Raw genomic sequence first — 22,378 nt, 5'->3', positions numbered from 1 at the left:
ACTAATACATATACAATTACACCTTTTCCTCAATGCTTAATATCAAATAAATTTATACTAGCGCATTTACTCTTTAACTATATTGTCCTCTGTATATATTTATTTTACAAAGTACATTACTCTCTGTAAATTCCTTTCCTGCAAAGTCCTAAATACATATCTCCATACCAGTAATTATGAACATTGTTATTCTTGTTAAAATTGTCCAAAATGTTTAAAGCATATGCATATGCATATGCTGAAGTCATATGTTTCTCATAAATTTAGAAACACATAATCATTTACAAAAATATTATGGTCTTATTAACAGTCTAGCAGTTTCCGAGATCTTTCAAGACACATCGCAAATCCAGCTACTTTATTATATAGGAAAATAGAGAAAAAAGGTAAACAAAAACATTTTTTCTCTAAAACTTAAGTCTTTTTTTATATACTAGCGGATACGCCCCCTAGAAGCCTCTAGGGGCACTTAAGGAATGAGGGGGAAAAGTCGACCTCATCCCATTTTAAATTTGAGTTTCAAAAGAGTAAAAAAAGTATTTTTTGAGGGGGAGGGGGGTGAAGATATCCTCTTCAAAAATAGTTTAAAACCTTCCCATGACCTATAGGAAGCTTCACTGTAAAGGAGAACAATATCGGTTCAGCGGTTAGCGAGATCCTTTGGGACAGACAAAAAACGTTTACTACTTTATATAATAGGATTATCTATGTACAATTTAAATACTTTTCCCGCGAGGCTGGCTAGGATTTCAGAGGTCATATTCCAGATTTTAAAAGTTTAAAATATGCAAGGCTTGGCAGCAGCGAATAAACCTCAAAGGTTAACTTGATTTATGCTTTGAAAAATAATTTGAAAGAGAAATTTCCTAATTGGGTCAGGTTTAGATTTCCAGCTGATTTTAAAATTGTAAAAGGATGATTTCCCTGAGGCTTACAGGCGGCTGATGCGACTGCCGAGCCATAGAAATATGAAATATATATATTTTAGATTCTCTGTGTGTTCATATTTCATTTTAAATTGTATTCTTTCATTAGTGTCAGTATTATACCAGGGATTTTAAGGGATGGGACAATGGATGAAATTTATATACATCCAAATCTTGAAAGTTTTGTAAATTAAAATTATTTGTTGAAAAGTTTGCTAGTTTGAGACAGTCAATCAATGTTTAAAAAAAACGTTCTTGTGCCAACAAATAATAGAATGTGTATATAAAACCGTGGGAACTAGTATAATTAACAGTGCAATATACCCTCACTCCCTGGTATAATACATACATTCAAGGCTACATAAATAGGACAATGAAAAATACATTTTTCTCTATTCTAACCTTGTGCGTTGACAAAGTAGGAAGGGGGCGGGGGATGAGTTTTAAATTTTTTTTTTTAGCGTCAACTCCCTTTTCCTCCCTGATTTACATTACATAAATGTGTGGGTATCTAAAGTATAGATTTCTCTGTAAGTTTCAAATATTTTTTTTATCTATTCTATGATGAAAAGTGCTAATGTTACTTTGTCTAGAGCTAATTTCTGGTACGACTGCGTTGTACTTTTCACAGGAGCTATATAAATAGCTTTTGAGGGTTTATGGCTATTTTCCTAACCTTACCCGCCCTCTCGTGAGACCAGGGGCAAAACAACTAGTTTCTTAATATGCAACTATCCCAACTGGCCAAAATTCTTAGTTTTCTGTTGTCCACTTAAAATCTTATTGATATACGCTCGAACCCAGGATGTAAAAGACCCCAATCAAGTTTTGATGATAAAAAAAACTTATATAAGAAACGGAACAAAATTGTGTGCACTTAAACCTTACTATTTAATAGAGAAAACAGTAAAACTTAAACAACTATGATTTTTATTAAGGTAGCTTATTAGTAGTTTTAAAATAGGCATCATTTAAAAACATCGCAATTAAAACAATTTAATTGTTACTTAGAAAGGATTTATCTAAAGCTGACAATCCTAATCTTTTCATTAAAAATTAAAATATGAATCCAATTTTCTTTAACTAATTGTTTTGTTTAAATTGAATACATAATCCTTTAGCACCAAGGACATTTTTTCCATACGAAACCAATTACGTTTTTAAATAAAACAAGGATGACAACATCCATAAAAGCGAAGCACTGAAACGGTAGGACAAACGGACGTTAACACTTGTATAGTTTCAGAACTGAATAATCCTAATATAAATGTATGAGAGTCAAAGCAAAATTGTGAGTAAATTTGTTAAAAAAACTGCTTGATACAGGATAATGTTTATGGACATACTTACATTTTTAGGACTTGATTATAGAGTTGCTTCGTTTATTACACTATACTTTGTTGTCCCAGGAATCAATATACCAAAAATCAGATCAATCGGATAATTAGATCACATAAAAATTTGATATTAATAAAGTAAAAAAATCATCATGTTTAAAATGGACGTACGGACATTTTGGTAATGATTATAGAGTTGCTACGCTTTCTAAATCGTACCTAACTGCTAAAGGAATCACCATGCAAAATTTGAAATCGATAGGACCATTCTAACATGCCTAAATTTACGAAAAAAGCTATCCGTTACGGACGGACGGACTGACCGATCCTAATTATAGAAATGCTTCGCTTTTGAAAAAGGATAACAAAATCCATAAAAGCTAATCTCAATAACAAGAAAGACAAATATTTAGAAATTTCACATCAATACTAGTCAACAAGAAAATCTAAGAAAAATATTATATTATATTTGATACTGACTTGCTAACTCGGCAGCTATCTAAGATGGACAACTGATATTCGTGGTGAAGATTCCCCTTTACCAATTAGTGTCTAGTATATAATTTACTTGTCGATCATGCATCAAAAGACAACAATTTTGTTTTATTAAGGTTTTCTGATTTTTATATTTATATGATTTATATCATATTCTCCTTTTTATGAAAACTGAATATCTGATTTATAACTCAATTGGTCCTTCCATAATTTTTTTATTCGATATTTATGGATGTTGTCATCCTTGTTTTCGTTCTAACCATATTTTTTTTGTTCTGTGTAAAAAAACTTAATAAAATGATTGAAAAGTAAAGTAAAAGTTGCAAATGTAAAAATATGAATTTTCATGTTCTGTAGTTGTACTAGTGCATAGTTTACCAGGGAAAAGGGATAGAACAATGGGAAACCAAAACACTCTCATACTTTGGTGACCTGGATTAAATCTTGTTTAAATAATACACTAGCAGTATCAAAACTTTTTCACCAGAATTGTACGTCAATAGCTGTCTTATTCCTTAAGATCCCTAGCTAACACCTTATTAATGCAATTTACGTCAGTCAAGCAATCTTTCAATTGAAATACTATCATATATTCAATTACATCAATGATTATGTTTATACTCTCGTCCCTACCATTTTTAACATCCCTATTATGATACAATTTAATTATAGAATAGATTATTTTAGGCCTTAACTTTTAAAGATTATTAAAATGTCAAATTATATTTCACTTGTTCTATACCTATATCCCAGCTGGTTCAGTGAAAAATTACTGTCCTGTTAAAAACGGATTTATTTCCAAATTGAATATTTTACGTGGATTTGCAATTCCACACAATTCTAGTTTAACACAGTGAGAATGGATTTATTATTACATGGATCTTTCACCAGATTATCATGTACTCTAATAAGGTGAAACGTGTAACTGGCTAAAATAACGATTCGCCCCTTATAACCCCTACCCTCCCGTTCTACTGTATAAAAGAACTGACCAATAAATGACAGGGGAAATAACAACCCAAATTGAGGACAATTTTACCCTGTCATAATATCCACGTATATTATAAATCAATTACAGTGAGTTACAGATGTAACAAGGATGTCAACATCCATCAAATTGTTTCTTACAATAATTATTCAAATCTTTATATTTTCAAATTTCTTTTCATTTTCTACTGCAAGTATTTAATTTGTACACCTGAACAATAAATCCTATAATGTATAAAGCTCAATTACGAATGTGTACTTTTCAGGGAAGCATTATAAATATTATGCGACATAAAACAAAAATTTTCAAATGGACAGTTACTAGAGATAAAGGAACACGTTTAGAAAAGTTAAACATATATTATCATTGTGATTTTTAAATCACAAAACTTTTTCTAGTATAGTTTTGAAATCGGCTCTAACCATTTTTGAAAAATTGCGCATCGCATCGCTTTACAGACAAGCTTCTATTAATAACAACATAAAATCAATACCAGTTTGTTGGTTGGGGCCTTCTGCCCCATAGGGCCGTTAAAATTGGAATTAATCTTATAACTTTTCATTACACTATCTGCTGAAGGCTGTCTACAACACGATGCGATAAATGGCTCTTAAAACCTCCACTAATGGTAATATTTTTTAACTGTAGTATAGTGGGTGGGTTGAATTGGGAATTGTTACAATAAATAGTTTTACAAAAGTTATGCAAAGGAAAAATTGCAATTTCAACTATTCTGCATAACAGTTTGATCACTTTTTAAAAGCAAAGCTGCTCTAAAATATATTTATGCATTTTTAAAAAGTATTATCTCTTTAAGGCCTTTCACTTAAAGATAGTTGAAATAGACTATTCTTTACAACCGTCTACAGTTGTATAACAGGCATCTAATCTTAATTATTTTTCTTTAAAATTATTGCCGATTTTTCTTCTTTTTTTGTAATATTTAATAAATTTCATTGTTTATGATCAAAATGTACATTATACGTAATATCCTCTTTTATCAAATTTTTATTTCAAACAGGATATTCAACCAACAAACAAAATTATTTGGATGAAAACAATGGCGCAAATAAAAATATTTCAATTAAATAAAAACTCCTACTCAAATTTGACTGAAAGGGTACGGTGACTAATGAGTCCATTGAGTTGGGACCATTGACAAATCACCCATTCGCAGCATTACAGACAATCAATCTTCTGTTTGAAAAGTATTATTTCTAACTAATATATAGAGGAATGAATATTGAAAGGAAAAAGAGAGATAGCTTATCCCTTTTTTCATGGTAGAAACTGATATAAATTGTCATGCTTATTACTCATTTCGTTCCTGCAGTAATCATTTTAATTGAAATACCTTTGAGCTAATGCATCCTTGTTACATGATGAAAACTAGAGTAATTGAATGAGACATGAAAAGCATTGGGGGGGGGGGGGGGAGGCTGTTGCATAAAAAATGCATTTTGCTAAATAAAAATGATTGAATAGGTTATATTTCAATTGGAATGTTGAGTGATTCATTCAATAGAGTTAAGCAGGGTTAGAGAATAATTTTCTTGAATATATGTAGACAGCAACCTGACTAAAGCATGAGTTATAATGAATTTTAAAGAAATGCATAATATTACATATTTATACATAATACTTTATCCTAAGCAGTCAGGTTTTTTGTATTAAGCGTATTGTACTCTAATAAACCCATCGAGTTTTCTATTTTAGGTAAGATTCACATTTCACATATATCCTAAAATAACCTATCAAAAGCTAGTGTGAAAATACGATGAAACCTGCTACTTAGTTTTCTTTCCATGTTCCAATATTTCTTTTATCTATAACTGCTATTTCTTTTCATTCTACTTGACATAAAATATTCAATTTTGAAACCATATACTAAATTCTTAAAGTGTTCAATGTTTTAGTCAGTTTGATATTAACAAAGCATTTGATGTAATAATTTCAGCACGTATTTAGTCGTGTTTACATAGTCAGTTCTGCAAGCAAGGATATAACAATAAAAGATAAATCAATATATACAAAATTTTTCTTTGGTAGCAAATCATTCGTAGGTAGATTAATCGTTTTAATGTCACTTTTAAAATTCACAATATTAAGAAATATTTTTCTCTTTTTTTGATAAATTTTATTAAATATAATGTATCATTATCATCACTTCTTATACATTGGGGTTTACATCTTCCTTCCCTCCCTCTCTCCCTGTAAAACAAATTCTAGGGGGGTGAATTTAAATTTACACCCTGGAGTCAATATTTTTTAGTAGGGGTGGGGATATCTTCGGCCATCCCACCCCCCCTCAAGCATAAAAAGCTTAAGTCCTTTAAAACCCCCAATAAACAAAATTAAACTTATAAATGATTAATTTAGATCAATGTCAAATTTTTGTATTTGATATAAAACATCTTGCTAGAATTGAAGAACAACGTGAAAGGTTTTACATAGATATTGAATAGATTATTCCCTTTACGCTAAACTTTAATAAAATTCTATAACATTTTTATATTTTGTCCATCATGTAAAAAGAACATTTTCATAAAATATAACAAGAATAATGATATCCAAGTAAAGCAGCAATAAACAGATAAAAAAATACAGCGAATTTAAATATCAAAAGTAGTTATTATTCATTAGGTATAAGTTATGAAAAAATACAAAGTAAAATTGTCCGACAAAATACCCTAATGATCTTTTGATCAAAAAATGTCTAAGATTTACAAGCAAGGAATATATTAGCCATTGTCGTATCCTTGCATAAAAACTCTTTAATATTATACTTTTTACTCAATTTTGACCTAACCCATAATTCTTTGAGAACAACAAACAAAAGATTTATTTAATTAAGGTAGTTAGAGCCGAAAACACATTTTTTAAACTTTAGAAGATTTTTAGTTTATTATCAGTGTATCACTATATAAAAATCATTTTCATATTCTAATTGTATTATCCATCAGAATGAAACTTTTTCTTTTGAACTTCACTTTTTATGAAACTAGTAGTTGTGCTCCTAGGTATAAGAAGGTAGCAGAAAATAGCCTAAAACCATACAAAGGCTTCAAATTACAAATTTATTAGCCTAAAATCAACCAGGGACCTGTATATAGCTTCCTTTTAAATGAGAACGCAAACAGTTCCTTAGTTATTGTGATCTTTATCTTCAGACAAAAAAAGCAAGTATATTTTCTACTAAAAAGTTGTTTATATTTTTAAGAATCGTTCGCGGCTCTAACTGTAAAAGAAAGTAAGGAATTTACAGACAAAAGGAAATTTGTTGTCTACATTAAAAAAAATAATTTTTCTGACTGGTCAAAAATGAGTTTAGCAAAAATGCGTTTTAAAAGCAAGTAGGCTTTTAAGGCAATATTAAGTATTAAGCATTGAAAACAAGTATGGCTATTAAATAAAGTAGTAAGTATTTTTGTCTGAATCTAAAGATCTGGAAACGTGCTTGTTTGAATTAGTTGTACTTTTTTGATAAGCTTTATAATATTACCACCTCTGTCTTGGAGCAAAGCAACTAGTCTGTAGTCGGATGTTTTTAGGCTATTTTCTTCTCCCTTCTTACCCCTTAACAGTCATATAGACGAAATAGATTGCTTTTGGAGAAAAATAGAATGGAGTTTTTCAAGTACTTTTAAAATAACTTATTTTGACCCTATTCTTACACTTTATTAATTCCACTATTAGTTGTAACTTGTCAATATCAGAATTTGTTTTACTAGAAAAGGTTCTTCCAGAACAACGAAAAGTATTTCTTATGCAACGCTAAAAGAACTAGTAATATATACGATGGTTAAATGAAAAAATATAAATTTTAAATCATGCTTAATGCTACTCACATAGTATCTAGGGACTCGGTATTCGAAGGGTTAGGGAGGGGGCAAAAAAATGGCATAAAAATCCCAAAACTTAATTCAGTAAATAAAATACTCTATAAATCCCCCGGAAATTATGTGAAGCTCCCAAAAATAGTGCAATAATCATTGGAATCTGAAGATTCATGAAAAAATCTTATTATTGAATATAAAACATTCAAAAATATCAATAGCGACTAAATTTGTAAAAACTCAATTTAGTCGATAAAGCCCATTAAAATCATTAGACAACAAAAATTTCATAATTGAAATTCATTAAGAGAAAAAAAACGTTATCTTAGTTGTTTTCTTTGCTCAATTGTAAGAAATATAATATCATATTTGGAATTGACATGTACATAAGACCAATGGATATATAATACGTGGATATATTGACGAGAGAAAATTTGCCATTAATTTAAGTTGCTAATATTGACCTCATTTATTGATAAATACCTTCATCCAGTAGGAGGAGAGTGAATGGTGTAAAGGAGTGAATTGTTATTTCAGCCAGCTGCGGGAATCAGTTTATTATGGTAAATGGAAAGCTGATGTAACATCCAAGTAATAATAAATCTATTATGAGACCAGTAAGAAAGAATAAGAAGAGTTGAAAGAGTAATAAAATATTATGTTATTGATAAGTGAGACATAAAGATCTAGATTATCATGGAAGGAAGGATAAATAAGTGATAGAATTGTTCTATGAAATTAAAAGATTGTTTCAAGTGGTAAAAAATATTTTCTATAAAAAAGTTTATGTCATTTGTATGGTACTAAATAAATATTGATGACATTATTGAATTATCAATTGAGCCACCTAACATGTTTTAATCGGCAGCTTATTTTTTTTCTTTGTTGATTAAATAAAAGTATGATTTTATTTTTAGAGGAGAAAAAAGGTTTTCTTCACAAAAAATTGTGTTAACATCAAAATATCATTTTTGAGTTACATCAATGAATTTAATACTACTTGGATCTGACAAACCCCAAACTGTCCAGTTTTGAGCAAGACGATTCCAGTTACGTCATATACGTTTCGGGAAAGAAAAAGGGAAGGGGAGAAGAAAATCTCTTCAAAAGAGATGGGAGAAAAGGGAAGAGATTTTCTTCCTTCCTTCCCTTTTTATATGACGTCACAGGAATCGTCTTGCTCAAAACTGGAAAGTTTGGGGGTTGTCCTTGAATCTTACACCAGATTATCATGTACTCTAATAAAGTGAAACTTGTAGCTGTTTAAACAACGATCCCACAATCCATCTCTTTACCCCATCCTTTTTTCTCCTACTGGATGAACGAAAAGACCACTATATAATGTCTATGTTAACAACCTAAATTGACGACAATTTTTCCCCTGTCATAATATCCACGGTATATTCTATATCCATTTTTCTCTGGGACTGTAAGAAATGTTTTATTTGAAGAGAGATGAAAACTAGGAATACATGGATAGGCCAATGGGTGTTAAAATTAATTTTCCATAAAAATCAAGTGTCAAAATATTAATTAGCTGGCATACATTGGATGGGGGGGGGGGAGCAAATGATGTAAATTAATTTATTTACCATTGTCCACTCCCTCCCTGGATAAGACATGAAAAGGCAATGTATGGTTTTAATGATGTCTTTTAATCAGGGATATTAAGGGATAAGACACCCCCAACTACAATAAACGAAATAACCCCTTAAAATTGAGGTTAAGCTTTGACTTTGAAGGAATATACGACCCAATCAAATGATGTTTTAGCTAACGAATTAGGAGCTTAATTAAAAAAAACTTTGGGTACACGTCTAAATTACAGTCAAATGTCCACTCCTTCCCTGCTTTTACTAGTTTATATACAGTATGAAGGACTGTAACATAAACATGAACAGTTTTTAAAAGCGAAGCTTTTCTATAATTAGGGTAGGTCCGTCCGTACGTCCGTCCGTAACAGAGAGTTAGCTCTTTTCGTTAATTTAAACAGGTTAGGATTGTCCTATCGATTCCAAACTTTGCATGATGATTCCTGTAGTAGTTAGGTACAATATAGAAAGTGTAACAACTCTATAATCAATACCAGAATGTCCTACGTCGCTTTTATGGATGTTGTCATCCTTGTTTTTATATTAGTAGCGCGGCAATATTCAGCATAAAAAATGTTTGACAAAATAACAGAGTTAATTTACAACTAATAAATAGCTATACAAACAGCTGAAGAGAATATTTATTTTCCTCACACCAGTTAAATAGCAAGCTTACCTGAAAAGGGTAAAATAAAATTAAATACAATTAAACTAAATTACATTAACATTATGTCCACCAGTTTACGAGATTATTGTGTGGGCATACAAAAATAATGAAAATAATAATGAATTAGAACTCCATTCCATATTGATTCCTGTAAAATTAGGTGCGTTTGAGAAATCCTTGAGTTTAGACTTTTATATTGATATTCTACTTATTCAGTGCTGACACTCAACAGTATCAATTATCAAAGCTTCGCTTTTATGAAAGGTGTCATCCTTGTTTGATATAAGTTTTACAGATAATATAAAGATATAAAGGAAAACATTTAAATTGTGAAATTTTAAAAAATAAACAAAATCCAAGTTTGTTGACTGCAAGCTTAAACAAATTCCGAACATAAATTCTTTAGGTTTGACACACAAAAATTTTGTACACTATTAATGCATTTAGAACTTTAATGAATAAATTTATTCTAATTAGTAGCGGGGATGCTATAAAATTAGGACTTTTAATATCAGTATTTTCTGATTAAAGTAACAGCAACTTTTGAATGAAATTCTATATTTTACATAATGATTCTTTGTGCTTGATAATCATTCAACAGATACAGTGAGTTTTAAAGCATATATTTACTGTCATAACTTTTTTGCTTGACCTATGTATTACTATTGATTTGCGTAGCATTATCGACAGACCGACGGTTAAAGTAAACTACATACTTCATGCTCATTGGTATAGAGAATCTTCAAATAAAAATTAAGCCTTCTATTTGGAAAATCAGGCGAAAAATTCACGTTTTCCCCTTACCGTATCGTCAAGAAGGACGAACGGACATTTCGAATTATAAAGTAGCTTCGCTAATAATTTAAAAATTAATAATAAAATATCCAGATCCTTTTTTATAATGTATAATAAAAGTAGCAATGAAATTTTTATGAAGGATAACTATTTTTCCACCTTTTTATTAGCACAGCTACTCTTTAACCATGGGTAAGTCCGTTCTACCTAACTTAACAACTACATTAGAGGAAATTATGTGATTTCAGTCGAGAAGAAAGGAGGTGAGTTATACTGGTCCCCAATATTTTAAAACACGCTCTCATATTCGTTCCTTATAAACGTGATCGGTTGTTTAAAACTTGCTGTGTCTAAGCTTTTCCCCACACACACACAAAACAGAATGATAATTTTGTTCATCATAATTAGGAGTGTACATTTTTTTCTTTACTGTCTTATCAAGTTACCCCTAAAATTTTCTAGATTTCTTATAGTAATTAAGTTTTTGTAAACTTAAACTTCTACATAATAACTGTGTTACAGTTTACCTTGCTTATCAATTAAGTCTAAAATATGCTGAGATCTTAAGGGACAAGACAATGGAAAAAGATGTATGTATACAAAATAATTACTTCTTGTATAAATTAAAATTTTTGGTGAAAAATATTGAAACAGTTAGTTTGTAAAACACAATCAAGACCGAATAAAAGCACCAAAGTTTTTTAAGCTAAAAGATTAGAGATCGTATTTTAAAATTTTGGAGATCAGTATGTTTACATACTAATGTCCCATCTATTCCTGAAAACATTGCAAAGATTTCCTTACTCATGGACGAAACTTTCCTTGTTGTTATTTGAGTAATAAAAAGGTGCAAGAAAAACACAAGTATAAATAGCCCTCATATTATCTACACAAAATTGACAAGCTTTCTCACACATACACACACCCAAACAGACACATACATACACACACACACACACACACACACACACACACACACACACACACACACACACACACACACACACACACACACAAACTAGCGCTATAGGTAAACACACAAAAACACATAGGTACACTGTAAAAAAAAGTTTCCGGCATGGCCTCGAAACCGATTAATATCCGCTGAATTAGAGCCGGTTCTCAGCCATACTGAAAAATCATATTAAAGATAATTATTTTACGAATATTAAAATCAAAATCATAAGATTAATCACATTTTTATTTATTTAGGGTCCCCTTGGGACTAACAAAACTGGTTTAAATCTTGAATCTAAGAATAAATAAGAATAACCCCCATGCCAACTTGATTGGTTGATTCAAACTTTTTAATATCTTTAATCTATCGAAGAGATAATTTTTTATCATCATTATGGATTTCCATAAATTTATGGTCAATTGTCTTATGCCATAAAATCCTAGGGAAGTAGTTAAAACGTATAATAAAACGCATCAAAATTATAAAAATTAAATTTTCTCAGTGCATGAACGACGTCTATTTCATAGCTTTGACTTGTTAGCTCAAGAGGAAAGGAGATTCAGAAAAATTTCATTCATCACAATTTGAAAGCTTTTTTACTTTATAAAACTTTGGGTACCAGTGTAATTTACATTCTAATGCAGAGAGAGAGGAGATAATGGGCTGTTTAATACACTAGTCCCCAAAGTTTTATAATAACTTTTTCTGATTCGTTGACTTTGGGGACTCTTGTGAATTTTGCCTATCACTCCATTATCATTGGATGTCCTAAATTTATCGGCTATTGTCTTATCCCTTTAGACTCCTGAGTCCAATGTCCCCCCTCTTCCCTGGCTACTTGTCATCCCTATATACTTGTTTGTGTATAATCCTGTATTGTCTATAAATAAATGTTGGTCAATGATCCATAATTTATACAGCATTCTTTGTTTTTAGTAGCAAAGCTAATCTACAACTCAATAAGTCTGTCAGTCAGCTCGTCTTTAACTGTTTTGGAGAAATATAATTTACTAGGCTGATATTTATGACAGAGAGCTGAAATTTTTGGTGAAGATTCCCTGTACCAATGATAACCCAGTACAATATTTACGTGATCATGCTGTCGGTCATGCTTCAAAAGATAACTGAACATCACCCTAAATTTGACTTTAGTCCATCCTAGATTTTTTTTTGTGCTGCTCTAAGTATTAATAATTTAATGTTGTCATCCTTGTTTACTTTCTGATACAAAACCATAAATACTAATAATAGCTTTGTTTTTGAAACACTGTTGTACCAAGAACTTTTATATGATGACATGGTTTATGACGATAATATCTCAGATAACTTACTGTAAATATCCTCTTTTTGGATTTTAATATTTGATGTCCAAAATATAAACATCACTACTAATTCATATTATTTATCTTTTTTATTAAAAAGTTTAAGGTTGACATATTATCGACATCTTCCTATTCTAATGACAATAGTAATGGTATCGTTGAAGTTATTGAATAAAAGTGGTCATGGCTGATCTATTTCCGACCTATTATAATAAAATCTTACTTATACAGTCTTGTGTTTATTTTCAAAATGCACAATATTTTATAAAAACAGAAAAATAGCAAGAAAACATCCAAATAAAAAAGACTTCGACTATCTTCTGACCTATGTAAAGCTTATCTATAGAACGGTTCAGTGGTTATTGAAATCTTAAGCTTCAGTCATACCAACTACTACTTTAAATAACAGGAATTTCAATCTTAAATCTATTAATGTACTATCTTACTCACTGAAACTAACCTATCTAAACTCTGTTTAAGAAATGTTATTTTCTGTCAGCCTTTTAGAAAAACAAATAAACAAACTATGTATTAACTTTTTCTATATTTTAGCATTCTAATTGAATTTAAATTTGTTTATGCAAATATATTTTGATATCAAAATTAGAATCTTTGTGTATAAGACAAGATTATTAAATAAAACAAGAACTATATAGAATGACCATAAGTAGCGCAGCAATGTGAAGCTTAAAATTAAAAAAAATAACACTTTTTTAGATCTCATTTCTACGCCTAATCCCTACGAACAAGGGGCTTATACCTCCGGGGCTACCCAGTACCCTAACCTACTGACCTAACCTAAAGTAATAAATAAACAAAAGAAATATACCCAACCCCTCATTATTTACATTTTTTCAAAAATAAAATTATATATTTTTGGAATAGTCCCTTTCGTGGCTTTTTAAAACGACTTTTAATAGGTTATTTTAGGTTATATTGGGTTAGATGATTACCCCGCAGAGGCTAGAAATTATAGAAAAGCTACTGTGAAAATGCGAAGAATTTTCCACGAAAAGGACTATACCCGATATTTTCTATAAATCATTTTTTGCCTATTAACTTCTCTTCTCTTAAAAAAAAACATATTTTTATCTTGTTTTTATTTAAAACAACAATGTAATGTAAGTCCAATTATAATCCTCATTATGTGATGTACTTTGACAAACTTATAGAGATATCCTAGTTATAGAATAGCTACACTCTTAATAAATCAGAAAAGACATTGCTATTCATGATTTTGGGGTTTATTAAATTAGATTTTATATTGGATATAAGGATTTATATATTTACTATTCTTTTATTTAATTGGTTTAAAGATTCTCAAGGGTTCTCAAGGAATAAGACAATTGATGATAAATTGATGTACATCCCCAAACATGATACACAAAATTATCCCTACTATAGATAAAAATTAGTGGTTGAAACTTTTAGACAGGACACTCAAATAATGAACCAACCAATCATAATTAATAATACGTCCACACAATTTTTAAGCCAACGAAAAAAACATTACCATTAAACTTTGGGGACTAGTGTTATAAACAGTCTCATTTCCCCTCCGTCCCTGCTTTAAATAAGCCACATACAAAATCAACTACCATCAAAGTTTTTTGTGAAAATTTTCCAATTCCTTTAACCCTGGATTTCATGAATATTTTACATTTTATTACAAACTAGGATTTACAAACTACAGTTACATAAATTTATTAAACAAGAAATAATTCTGATGCTAATATTTGTTCCTTATTGATGGCTAAGCTTTTCTGTGGTTATGGTTGGTCCATCCGTACGTCTGTCCGTAATGGATTGCTCTGATCGTTAATCGTTATTTAAGCATGTTGAAATTTCCCCATTTTATAGTTTGCATGGCGATTACTGAAAAGTCAGGTACAATTTCGACAGGGTAGCAACTAAATAATCTTTATCAATAAGTCCTTATTTCCATTTCAAACATGAAATTTTTTTTCTAATTTTGAAATATTTTTTTTGAATATATTGACAGTTTTCATATATTATCATAACTTTCTAAATATTGACTCCTAGGTCAATTATGAAACATAGTGAAAACAAAGCATTTTCATGGGGAGAGTAAGTCATCCCCACAAAGAAAAATTGTCCCTAGGTAAAATTTGCCACCTTCATTTTTTTTTCTTAAGACAAATTCAATAAGAGGGGGTTACCTCTCCCACCTCTCTTGCTTGACAACCTGAGAGGTTTGTAGCCTCATGTATTGTAACTTAGTATAAATTTATTTAATCAAAGAAATGGACTATTGAATATTGGGTATTATAATGGATATAGAATATACGTGGATATTATAACAGGGGGAAAAATTAACGTCAATTTAGGTTGCTTAAATAACATCATTTATCGGGCAGTTCAGTTCAGTTCGGTTCAGTAGGAAGGAAGGGGATGAGATAAAGAGGGTGGATGAGGAGTATCATTATCTTAGCCAGCTACGATTATCATTTTTTAGAGTACATAATAATCTGGTGTAATATCCAAGTAATAATAAATCCATTGTTATTATGGAGTCAAAGGGAAGAAAGAATAAAAAGTTTGACTGACTTAGAAGTTTATATCGTGTTTGAGGGCCATACGTCAATTTTACGTCGGAGAAGGTCAGGTAAATAGCCTAAAACCAACAAAGACATATATAGAGATTCCCTTAAAAGTACAACCCATTTGTACCAGCAGTTTCTGAGGTCTTATGCTTTAGACATAAAAACTTTACTACTTTATATTATTAAAAAATAATATTACTATTTAAAATTATAGCCTATCTACTTTTAGAGTCGGTGCATCTGTTCAACATTCTATCCGTTCATAACTGATAGCTGAAAGCTCTTGCGTTAATTTAGAAATGTTAGAATTGTCCTATAACCTTTTAACTTGTACATTACATTATAATGTAAGGCACTAGTTAGATATCGTACTAAATATATTATCCTTACCAGAAAGTGAGAATGTTTTATTTTAAGCATGATTTTCTAAATTGTTTCATTACATTTTATAACATGATTTAATCATTCCATATACTTTATTTTTTGGACTATAGATGTCTGGTACGTTTAGGCAAAATATATAAAGCTAAGCATCTATATAATTTTAACAATTTTCTAGCAAGCTTTGTAATTGGCTTCAGAGAATATAAGTTATAGGATAATGCAGTGAAGTTGGGAAAAAAATACTACGCAAAAATATCTCCGCTAAAGTAAAGTATGATATGCATATGTGCCAAACTGAAATATGTGAAAACTATATAAACTTTTCAAAATACACAGAACATCTTTCAAACCCTCTTTCATAGCACGGGAAAAACTTTTTTTTCTGCACTAAAGAAGTGTTACTTTAAAAGTTAAGAAGAATTACTTTTGAAAGTAAATGCAATTGATCTTCACCTTTATATGCAATAGTTAAAAGCAATTAACATTTTACCAATGCAAGTACTATATAATGAGGTCCAAAGTCTTTCTGTCTATTATATTAACTTTAAAGTAGGTTAAATGTAAGTATAGCCTTTGATGCGCTGTCAGATCGATTTTTAACAGCTTTTTATTTTTGAAGCTACTCTATAAATACTTTTTGTCGTTATTTTTGTAATTTGTCATGTGTTATTTAAGCATTATTTATGTCGATAAACAAAGCAAAAAATCAACATATCAAAGTTAGTCTTCAATCGGTTCAGTGCCTAACGAAATCTTAAAAGTTAAACTGTTAAGCTGTTTACTTCACATCCAAAAATGATTAATAGTTTTTACCTGCTCATCATAACCTGCATAATTATCATCCATTTTGTATCAGATTTATTTTTCTATTTGTTTTACTAAAGTCTATACACAAAAATCTGATTCAACAAGTGTGTCTTTCACAAAAAACACACAAATTCTATGATAAATAAGCGCGCGTGGCGCGCGCTAATGCGCTCTTAAACGCAGCTTTCTTCACTCGCTCAATACTATTTAAGATATTAAAATTTTTAATAAAATATTTGTATCACTTCATTTTGTTTACATTATATTTTTTGACAAGTGAAAATGGGGGCCAAGGCAGTAGCAACCTTGCTCTGTTGACTTTCAGTCATTTACTGACACAATCACAAATAGTTACTCTATACACAGATTTGCGGGATATTTTGATAGTTCTATAAACTTTAAGCTTAGTGAATCACAATAGGATTGAACCCTCAAAGAAGCCAAATGTAATGTGATAATTTTAGTTAAGGGAACTGCCAAATATTGCTTAGCGTTTCTACGGATGAGAGAAAAGTAAGAGAAATATTGAGATAGAGAGCAAGAGTGCAGGGGGGGGGGGGGGGGTAACAAGATGAGAGAAAAGAAAAAGGAATGGGGAAGGAGATAGACAGAGAATAAAAGGAATACAGGGGGGGGGTTAAGTCCGTAAGAAGTCAGAAAACAAGGCCAAAAATTAGAATTTTTGTTTTTATTACTAAAGTTTAATTCTTATTTCTTAAAAATTAGATGTTTTAAAAGCCATAAAGTAATGACTTTGTAAACTAAGGTTTGTTCGTCTCTCCATTTTTAAAAGCGAGCCTTTTCTATAATTACGGTCGGTCCGTCCGTACGTCGGTCCGTCCGTAACGGATAACTTTTTTCGTTAATTTAGGCATGTTAGTCCAATCGATTTCAAATTTTGCATGGTGATTTCCTTTAGTTAGTTAGGTACGATTTAGAAAGCGTAGCAACTCTATAATCATTACCCAAAATTTCCGTACGTCCATTTTAAACATGTTGATATTTTTACTTTTTTAACAACAACTTTTTGTGTGATCTAATCATCCGATTGATCTGATTGTTGGTATATTGATTCCTGGGACAACAAAGTATAATGTTATAAATTATAATCAAGTCCTAAATATGTAAGTATGTTCATAATCATTATCCTGTATAAAGCAGTTTTTCAACAAATTTACTTAAAATTTTGCTTCGACTCTTATACATTTATATTCTGATAATTCAGTTCTGACACTATATAAGTGTTCATATCCGTTTGTCCTACCATTTCAGTGCTTCGCTTTTATGGATGTTGTCACCCTTGTTATTGTATTAACAAGATAAATATGCATTGCATACCCTTATTTAAGAAAATAGAATAATGATTTTAAATATCTTTTATTAATGGTATATTGTATGATATTTTTCCAATATTGAAAATCTAATTAGAGTTATGGAAGGGGAATTTGGGAAATATAAATCATAACTAAAAGTTTAAAAATATCTTTTAAAAAAAGACATTTGAACTATTTGAGAATTACAGCTATCAATGAACGTGTAGCTTATATATCAACATACAACGAAATCTAAAATTAACACAAGTTATTTTTATTATAATGTTTTACATTGTTACATATCTGTAGAATAGATTAACTCAAAAGTTCTTTGCAAAAAATTAACTATAACACCTCAAAATTTTCAACAAATATTACTTTTCATTGGAACTCAACTACGTAGCATTTAATAAAAGTTTTAGTATTTAAAATTTTAGTTTAAATTTAGTATAAAGTAGCAGTGCTAAAAAAATTATTCCTCCAAACAAAAATATATATAAAGTATTTAAACAAAAATATATTTCCATATTTATATAATATAAAATACGTTTATCTATTGAACAAAAAATGATGCATTTTACAAGTATTTTATGTTCTTTTTTGCATGAATATTTATAGAATACGCTCAAAAAAGATAATTCTATTGACATACTCTGTGCTTTCATTTTTATAAAGTAGAAATATTAAAGGAAGTAGGAACTATACAATATATTAAATAAGTATGAATATTATAAGAAAAAACAGTATATAATAATCATTAAATAAAAGTAACCAAGATGTGTATTTGATTTTGAATCGCCATGTAAACTATTTTGTATAGTTTCTTTGCGATCAGAAAATTCTTGTATATGGAATGGAATATTATTAAGAAAATTAAGTCAGGTTATATACAAACATAAATAAGAACACTCACATTTACGGCAAAACAGACATACTATAGTTATATAGTTTCTACGATTAACATTATTAGCAGGAAGGTAGGGGACATTGGAATGTTTATTAGTCTCCAAAGTTCAAACCAATGTTTTCTTATTCGTTGGTGACTTATTACATTTAATTGGTTGGTTCATTAAATTGAGAGTCCAAACTTTTCAACCACTAATTATAATATTCATAAGGGGTAATTTCATGTATCATCAATGGGTATGTACTTAAAATTTATCGGCCTTTGTCTTATCCCTGTAGAATTAGATACCTGCATTACTAGATATATTTGGTTGATTAAAAAGGTTTATACAAGAAATAAATTGGGTTAATATTGAATGTTTATTAGATTATTAAGATTGTATGTCTAAACTCTTAGGGATTTATTTTTATGTATAGTTTTATTGCTATGAGACAAAAATAAATAAAGCCTTTGTAAAATTATTTTGCACAAATTAAATGCTCTGCTAAAGTCAAAGAAACACAAATTCATCATTTTTCAATAAATTAAAGATAAACAAAAATGACATTATCCATAGAAGCCAAGATGAAAAATAGAAAATAATTTATAGTTAAGTACAAATAAAAAATTTTATTAAAATAATTTTCTTTTTTCTTCTAGAAGTAAAATAATTGTTATACCTATCTATTCAATTATTATATATGTTTTAAAACATTAAAATGATTATATAAAACTCATGCTTTAAAATGTCGATGTTTCTTACTTGATTAAAACTAACGATAAAACGATGTACATTCCCAATCATTATAACAAATACCTCTTATTTAGGTCACTTTCATTGGACGATTTTAAAAGGCCTTTTTAAAAACAAAGCTGACCATAAGGCTTACAGGACGTAATTCTAGAGACTGTCCTACCATGGTGTGAAAAGCTTTGCTCCTGAAAGTAAAAAGCACTGTGAATCTATTGTAGGAGTGAGATATGATTTATATACCTTTATATTGTGAAGCATATTTCATTTTTACAAAATTTATATCATATACTCACTTAGACTAAGTTGTAGGTATGGATTTAAAAGTTTAATAAATACTTTCTGCGTATTTTAATGATAATTATATCCTTAAGAACGATTTTGTAAATAACAGAGAAAAAAATACTCGCTAACCGCTAGACTAATTGGGTTCTATAATAAGGGTTCTTCATGTAGGTCCCACGATGGTTCTAGGCTATTTTATGCAAATTACCATCTCTTTCAATGGCAAAAGAAGTTTTTGTTAAAGAAATGTATGCATAACAAATTATAGAGTAGATACACTACTAATAAAGAAATAAGCGGATAAGATTTTGTTAAAGAAATGTACGCATAACAAATTGCAAACTACTTTTGTGTACTCTGCGCGGGTAAAGGGAATAGTATTTGGTTCAAAAAATATTTATCTTTAACCTTTTTAATGCAAAGCATGTCTATAAAGTTTTATTGTCTAATCACTTGAATAATATTTTACTGTTTTATTGGAAATTTAAAGAATAAGTCAATAAACAATGAATATATGCACAACTCCAATCCTCATAAACAATCTTAATCATTTGTCTTTAATTTTTTTTAAATACAAAAATTATATATTTGTATACTAGGAAATACTCACGTAGAGCCCTCTAGCGTGGGCAAGCGGGTTATTGTTGGTCGTCCCTATCTAACTTTCAATTTTAGTTTAATAATTTTTTTTTTACTTTCAATTTACGTCTAGGGAGGATTTTTCTTGTGAGCGTTGTGGTACCCTCCTCCAAAATAGTTATAAAACTTTCAAGGATCTTCCGCAGTGAACAAGATTCTTGGGTAAAAACAAACAGAAATATATCTTATTACTTTTATTAAATCTATCGGTGAACAAGGAATATTTATACATATACATATTAATCAAGAAATCCTAGATTTGAACATTTGAATATCCCCTTATGCGTGGTATTGTGTATGTTGTATATTTGCAAATTAATTTGCATACTTCTTTTATGCACATTTATTTCATCTAATTCATTTGCAGTGATTCTTCTCCATAAATCCAAACTTTTAAAAGTCTTATGTGGAATAAATCTATGTTCAAATTAAATATGTCCAGTCTCTTATCGTATTATTTTGTCGTTTTTCCCTCATATCGCTTATAGAGCAAAATTAAACTCTTAGAAAAAGCGTATTTTTATGCATATTTTAGGTTATGTTAAGTAGGGGTTAGGTGACTTACAAGTTTTAGCCCACGTGGGGGTGGCTATAAATATGTCAGTACCTAACTTATAAATAAGAAGAAAAAAATTAAGTTCTTGACATTCTATTCAGAAATCCTTTCTATTTTACGAAATGTTAAAATGATCAGAATTGAATATTGGATTTTGTATTTGCATACTGGCTGCGTCTTCAGGGATACAGGAATAGAATAATAACTAGCTGGTTCTCTAGGGATACAGGAATAAGACAATAACTAGCTGGTTCTCTAGGGATACAGGAATAGAATAATAACTAACTGGTTCTCTAGGGATACAGGAATAAGACAATAACTAGCTGGTTCTCTAGGGATACAGGAATAGAATAATAACTAGCTGGTTCTCTAGGGATACAGGAATAGAATAATAACTAGCTGGTTCTCTAGGGATACAGGAATAGAATAATAACTAGCTGGTTCTCTAGGGATACAGGAATAAGACAATAACTAGCTGATTCTCTAGGGATACAGGGATAGGATAATCACTAGCTGTTTCTCTAGGAATATGACAATCATCGGCTTTTTCTCCAGGTATACAGGGATATTTCAATCACTGGCTGCCCCTTCAGGGACAGGGAAATATTGGTTTAAGTAACATTCAAACATTTGATTACATGACCTTTGTCTGCGTTGCGCCTGTTTTGGACCAAGGTTTCTTCCCCACTCTAACTTTTAATGCCGCGCATCTAATCGTTATTAACGTCTTTAGGTATGACGATGTGTTGAGCGGAATTTGAACCCATCACCTCCCAGCCGACGAGCGGCCAAGTCATGGGTTACTTCTTTTTAATAACCTTTGATCAAAACTTTTTTTTACCAATGATTCTAATATAAAGAAAGGTTAATTTAGTTTATTGTAATTCGGGTCGTATGTTAATTCATCCCCTAAGATCAATGAAAATGGTTGGATATAGAAATAATTGATCAAAAAATCTTATTTTGTTGCAGAGAACACATCCCGCTATCCCTGAAGGATGTCAATGTCACTATAGAATTTTCATATAGAAACCCACAAAAATTTGGAAAATAATTTGATTTATGTTTGCATTTCCTGACAATATCTCTACACATACACAGTTAAACATACACACACACACACACACACACATACAAACACACACATACAAACAAACACACACACACACACACACACACACACACACACACATAGACATACACACAGATATACACAATTACATACCTACACAGACATACATATGAAATTTTAAAGAAGCAGAGAAAAGATGTTTTAA

At 30.1% G+C, this 22,378-nt stretch overlaps 1 protein-coding gene across 2 annotated transcripts in view; it reads right to left on the bottom strand.

Moving 5' to 3' along the window:
* The window catches only part of LOC145321994 (inactive dipeptidyl peptidase 10-like), a 155,630-nt gene that overhangs the window by 94,900 nt on the left and 38,352 nt on the right, over positions 1 to 22,378 (bottom strand). Inside the window, exon 1 of one of the 2 annotated variants that reach the window (XM_080163717.1) lies at positions 16,678 to 17,001. The exons of the other annotated variant lie outside the window; for it this stretch is intronic. Within the exon in view, the coding sequence (XP_080019843.1) occupies positions 16,678 to 16,710 (33 nt within the window). The 5' untranslated portion in view covers positions 16,711 to 17,001. Of the gene's footprint in view, positions 1 to 16,677; positions 17,002 to 22,378 lie in introns of those variants that run through there. 2 annotated transcript variants of the gene reach the window in all.

This window comes from Acartia tonsa, chromosome 6 (assembly GCF_053477335.1).
Source record: "Acartia tonsa isolate MP-2025a chromosome 6, ASM5347733v1, whole genome shotgun sequence".
Classification (NCBI taxonomy): Eukaryota; Metazoa; Arthropoda; class Copepoda; order Calanoida; family Acartiidae; genus Acartia; species Acartia tonsa.
This window is presented reverse-complemented; position numbering and strand designations above follow the sequence as displayed.